General features: G+C 43.4%; 1 protein-coding gene across 1 annotated transcript in view; it reads left to right on the top strand.

Moving 5' to 3' along the window:
* Positions 1–2,466: 2,466 nt before the first annotated feature.
* The window catches only part of LOC115548469 (cadherin-2), a 63,069-nt gene continuing 59,273 nt past the window's right edge, over positions 2,467–6,262 (top strand). Inside the window, exons 1-2 of the mRNA XM_030363122.1 lie at positions 2,467–2,721; positions 4,507–4,615. Of these exons, the coding sequence (XP_030218982.1) occupies positions 2,665–2,721; positions 4,507–4,615 (166 nt within the window). The 5' untranslated portion in view covers positions 2,467–2,664. The remainder of the gene's footprint in view (positions 2,722–4,506; positions 4,616–6,262) is intronic.

Raw genomic sequence — 6,262 nt, 5'->3', positions numbered from 1 at the left:
TTGGAACAAAAGTTCAAAAGTCTAAATGGAGTAAACAATGTAAACATGTACACTATTTAAGAAAATGTAAATGGTTGGAAACAAATAAAGTTACAGCTGAATGAAAAGCGCAAAGCATTGCTAAAAATGCAGAAAGGTATAATTAATTGAACTGAAGAATCTGAAAGGTCAAATGTATTGCCCTGCACTGCGTGTAAGAGAATAGCGAGCCGGTGCGTGATTTAATGTAGCCCAATAGAGCGGGGAAAACAGCCCAATCTGGCAACACATCCTGAACGCCCTCCAAAATTAGCCGATTCTGAAGGGAAAAACTGCCCAATCTGGCAACACTGCTGAACGTCCTCAATGTAAATAAATGAGACCAAACTGAAAACGAAGCCGGTATGGGACTAAAACTGTGATTCTGAATAAAGTTTAAATTATATCGAAATTCCGTTTAGATTTTATTGAAGATACAAGTGTGTAGATTTGTTAAATGGTTTGAGCGAAGATAAACGGTTGAAAATTGATTTAGTTACGTCTTAAAGGCCCACTATGCAACTTTTTTAGCCAAAATTACATTAAGTATGCAGGTTGAGAGTTATGCTGATGGTTCTGCATCCATTTCTGGGTCGATTGGTGGGTGTGTCATTTTCCCATGTCGCCTCTACAGTGAAAAAGCGCATATGCAACTTGATCTGCTCGGACCGGGACATTCCGGATGTGACGCAGCCGAAGTATCCTCGAAAATGTAGTCAGATTGTAGTTTCGAAAATGCTTTACGGCACAGACACACACCCAAACATGGCACCGGCTAGATATAAACAGCCAGTTGCGAGGCAATTGTTGCATTCATCATGGGTCAATCGACTGATAAGGGACCCAAGAGGCGACTGTCGGTGGAACAAAAGAAGAATGGACCAGAAAATAGATCAGACACGAGTGAAAGGGGAACTATGCAACTTTTTTGGCTTGATTTACCTTAATATAACAGGCTAGGAGTCATTGCGATGGTTCCATTATACATTTTTGTTCGATTGTTCGTTGTTTCGACTCCCCCTTGCGCATCTTGGCGGAGAAAAGGAATATGTTTCTGCCGGCGACCCGCCGCCCACTCTCACGGGAGTCTCGGGTCTCGCGAAGTAACGAATTGCTTTACGGCACAGACCCCCAAACACGGAACCGGCTCGATATAGACACAAGTAACTAAGGGATTGTTACATTCATCATAGATCAGCCGACTAAAAAGAGACAGAGAAACCCAATGTCGGAGGAACAGAAGAGAAAAGGGAGACTGACCGACAGAGAGGCCAGACACGAGTTGGGCAAGCTTTTCAGGAATAGCGTGAACTGAAAGAAAAAGAAGACTGCAAATCAGACTCCAATTTGGCCGTGTTGCTTTTGAAATTGAAAGTACCCTTGGGTGAACTTTGTCCTCGTGGTATACTTGATGTTGATAGTCTCTGTACAAATGTGTTTGCTCAACCATTTTGTTGTGAGCCCTGTAAAAATTGTTTTCTCGACCGTTTTGTTGTGAGCCCTGTATGTTTCTAGCTTGCTTGTTGGTTGCAACCATATAAACAGCTTTGTTTCCATTGCTGTTCGTCTGTCTCGTCCCCCAGATACAGACTGAATCCCCGAATCCAGGTTCTTGTTTATTTAGATTATTATGTTGGCCAACACTCTCACACTGATTGTTCTGTTCAACAAGATAAAACAATTATAATCTAGGATATAAATTCTCCCCGTCAACTATAAAAAAGGATGGCTTTATGTTTATTGCAATACAAATACACAATTTTAAAAATGCATAACCTTGCCTACACTTTATGAACATCTACTTCGGACATGGCTCCACGCATTCGCCGGCTTCTTTGAAAACAAATGCACATGGCTCGCGTAGAGGTGCATGGGGAAGGGTCGTCAACGAGTTGTTACGACAGTGTTGTAAAATATCTACTACTAAGCTGAAGGGGGCGCTGTGTAGAGAAATGTGCGTGCCAAAACCAAGAAAACAGCGAAGAAATTCCCGAAGTTGCATAGTGGGCCTTTAAACAGTTGAAGTACCTAAGGACGGCTCGGCCTTCCTCCCATTGACTACCATGTTAAAAATATAGTATTTTAAAAGTACAAATCTTAGAAATTATAAAATATTTAAAAAATCTGAAAAAAGCGCGGGATTCCAAGCTATTCTGAACATTAAAAAATGTTAATGGAGTCTAGGTGAACAATTGAGGAAGGAGATAGGTACCAAAGTTTGTACAGAATAATAAAGAGGAAAGAAAGAATAAAACTTATGAAGAACAATAGTTAAGCGCTGTATGCAGCACTCACCTAATTAAAAAAAATGTGTATGCTGTGTTAAACAGGACTGGTGGTGCAACTGACCGTTACTTTTTGAAAAACGTGACCAACAAACAACCAGTTCACAGTGAAATGAGTAACACGACCGGTAGGGAGAGACAGTGAGATCGCCTGGTGGCTTTTGTGCTCGGTCTCGGGCTGCATGGGAGGGAGCAGCAGCAGCCTCAGTACCAGCCGTAGCCCGTACCAGGCGGTGATCTCAGAACTGAGCGGAAAGTGGATCGGGGAGGCTGCTACATGCTGCCGCCTTTGTCGTAAGACGAGACTGTGTAATAGACGGATATTTACCACCGATTTCGAGGGACAATACACGCGATATCCATGTACTTAATCGAGGGACGGGGTCTGCTTCTGCTGGGGCTCTTCGCCGGACTGCAGGTAACATGTTCGCCGTGTTTGAGTTGAGTTTACACCGGACGGTTTTTCCGTGGTGGTGGCGGCGATGCTACTGCCCGCTAACGGAAGGTGACGAGGAGCCGCTCTCCGCCGTCCGAGTGCTCTCCATGTTTCGAATGGGGACATGTCTAGCTCATGTACTTCGCATCTTTCCTGGTTTTATTCTAATAAAAATATACCCGTGTATTGTATTTCAGCAAGATGAAAATATCGGGTGGCTCTAGTGCTAAATAATTGTTAACGGCAGTTTTAGGGGTTGAATTGTCCGTGCTATGGATGGATGTAGACGGTGGGTCTCATTTGAAAAAGCTAGCCCGTTTCGTCTACTTTCTTCCTATATAGTTTGATATTATGTCTTTATCATTGATACAAGTCGAATGACGTGTTCGTAGCGATGGTTCACAGGCTCTCACTGGGGTGTTTTTGTGACGGACCTTCAAGTTGTGGCTATGTATTTGAGGCCAGCAAGTTGGGGTTTAATTGCCCGTCCACCATCAAGCGTTAGCAAGATGTAGTTTTGCTAACTCGGGGGTTAATCCAAGTAAATGTGGTGTCTGTGATATGGACTTGCCTTTTGTCGTCCACCTAGTAAGGCTGGAGCTTGATGTGGACTTGTGGTCAAATGCTATTTATTTGTATCCTTGAAGATGCACTTGGTTTCAATTGGGCTACTCCTTTCGATATACAACATGCAAGGATCCTGATCCGTCCCCCCCGATACAATTGTTATTCATCCTTAAATCTATATTTAAAGAAAAGACGCGATTACAAATAAAACAAATGCGAACATTTGATTGACTGGAGATCATTTTGTTAATCAGAGTGCTGTTGGAAACAGGGGAAAAGCGTCTGTTTCCCTTCCCCCCTCCACAAGCGTTTTGGTATAAATTCCACTGATTAAGAATGGCAAGTGGCACGGATACCCACAATGCGCTTTTTCACTGGGGTCTCCTCGTTTCAAAATCTTTGGAGAATGCATGCAGATTAGACCAGCCAAAAAGCCCCTGTTGGACATGGGTCTAGTTATTCCTTAGGGCCAGCTTGTATTTCTCTAGTAGACATGTACGCATGCCAGTTGCTATTGAATCAATCTAACTTGTTTGTCTTATTCTGCATTTGAGTCCTTTTTAAATTAGAACATATAGTGTAGATCAATACCTGGAATGTCTTTTAAAATAGCAGCATAATTGTAATATTATTTTTAGCTATGTTAGTTTCTGTTAGTTTCTGAACTAACATGTTGATCTATGTTAGTTCAACATAAATTGAATTTATGTTGTACAGAATTAAAAAGGGCACATGCAACAATGGACAGCTAAAACAAAAAATACACCATAGCCATGGAACAGTGATTTTTGACATTTCCCAGGCTTTTCCAAACATTCATACACTTTGGGGTGGTTTCCACACTGTGTAACGTCAGCATCTTGGTGTTATTGTTCCTTGTTTCGGTGCCTCAATGTGGAGTGTTTGTCCAGAGGAGTAGAGTGATCAGAGGTGCTGCTGGCCAGGAGTACCAGCCCCTGGCGTGAGCCCACTGGAGGACAAATGGAGCTTGTTCTTGCCTAGCCATGCTTTCTTGCCTAATGCTTAACCCTTTTGGCCTCATTATCCTAATTGCGGTCCCCACTATAAAAACAACAGATGCTTTTGTACAAGAACGGCAAGTTCAGAACGTGACCAAGAGGTTTTTAGAGGTATGCGGGTGCAAGATGGAGTGTTGATTTATGACTCTCCTCTAACCTCCCCTCCTTCTCCCCCCTTTAGATCGCAGCAGAGTGCAGGAGCACCCCTGTGTGCCGGCCGGGGTTCTCCGAAGATGTGTACCATGCAGTGTTGCCCCATATCGCAGAGAAAGGGGAGCCCCTTTTCACCGGTAAGGGAAGCAATAATGCTTTGTTTGAGCTGTTCCCTGCTGAATGCTCATAATGTATGTGTGGGCATACGCATGCCTGTGTGTTTGTGTGGCATACAACTGTGTTCGCGGCTTTGAGGGGAAGGCTGCAACAAGGCTGACATATTTAAACAATTAGTTTTGGTGTAGTAGTGTGGGCTCACAAGTCGTTAGGTTTGGCTTGTAAACCACCGGCAGCTTGATTCAACTTTATTACGGCTTTACCTTTTTCCACTGCAGATGTTTTTTTTGTGTTTCGGAATACATTAGCTGATCATTGAAATGTATATGTTTTTAAGATTGACATAAACTGCTGGCTTTGTTTATGAAGACATGCTTAAGCCAGCTGGAACATGATATGCTGTCTCTTTCACCAGGCGCACCTTCTGTTGTAATGAATAGACATGAGTCGCATACACCACATAAATATCTCACTTTCCTCACACCGAGATAGCACAGTCGGCCAACTTACCATTCAGTGGTTTGTCCATCGTGCCTGCTCACTGAATGATTGATGTTATTATGACATTATTTATAATGATTTTCATTTGCCTTGCAACAAGCACATGACAATTTATTTTATTATTTTATTTCCAACTGTATATTAAGTAGGGTATTCCTGTCAGTTAGTCTTTGCTAGGAAACCACATGTTACAAGCTTACTGTTCCATGATGGACCCATGCTGGAATGTGTTCAGTGGCAATGCAGTTTTCAGCTGCTGTCTCCACTCAATGAACAGTGAGCTTTACTGCAATGTATGCATCGTTTAAAGAGTTGTGACTTGGTCATGGCACTGCTTTGGATAAAAACTATAGCCCAGCATTTTTTTTTTGATGTGGTATGTATTATTTTCTTAACACATCCATCCTGCTGTAAACCGAGAAAGGTGTGGGGGGGGGAAAGTAATGCTTCATTTTTTTCCTCACAAGCCATTTCATGAGAGCGAGAGAGCCATCCTTGCCGCAATTTGAAATGAGGATGCAGCTAGCGTGAAACAGTGCTTAGGCCAACAGAGAGCTATAAAAGCTGGAATATGTCACCGACGTGCTATTCGAGCCTTGGGGTCATTCGGACTAGAAAACATTCTCCCTTGCGTTGGATTTCACAGTCCTACCCTAAAACTCACAGGCAAGCGTTAGGGTGAGTCAGAGGGAGAGGGTAGGATAGGAGTGGAAGGGAATGTATAGCCATTAAAGAGGGCAGAGGAAAGGATGCAGTGAAAGGAAAATACAAAAAGGAAAGGAGAAAGGGGGGGGATTAGATGGGTGGGGCTCGTTTTCTTTTCTTGTTGCAAACCTTACCTCAAGCACAAGTTTTTTTCCCGTTTGATCCTGGAGGTGATGGATTTCCCTCTGTGTTTTCTGTGGATGAGCCATGACCAGGGGTAATTCCCTTTTGTTGTTTGCACCCCCACCACCACCACCACCACCACCGACCCCATCCCTCTAGCCCTCCATAGAGACTCTTCCTTAACCAACCCCCCACTACCTTTTCTCTCTTCTTCCCTGCTACCCTCCCTTCCCCCAGTGTTTTCTACCGCTCGCTGAAGGGTTCCTTGACAGAGGAGGCACTCCTGTGTCATTGTAATGCAGCGGAGCTCAGCGGCGTGGGATGATGTTAATGAAACT

This window comes from Gadus morhua, chromosome 8 (assembly GCF_902167405.1).
Source record: "Gadus morhua chromosome 8, gadMor3.0, whole genome shotgun sequence".
NCBI lineage: Eukaryota > Metazoa > Chordata > Actinopteri > Gadiformes > Gadidae > Gadus > Gadus morhua.
Note: the sequence above shows the minus strand (reverse complement) of the source record. Positions and strands in the feature narration are given on the sequence as shown.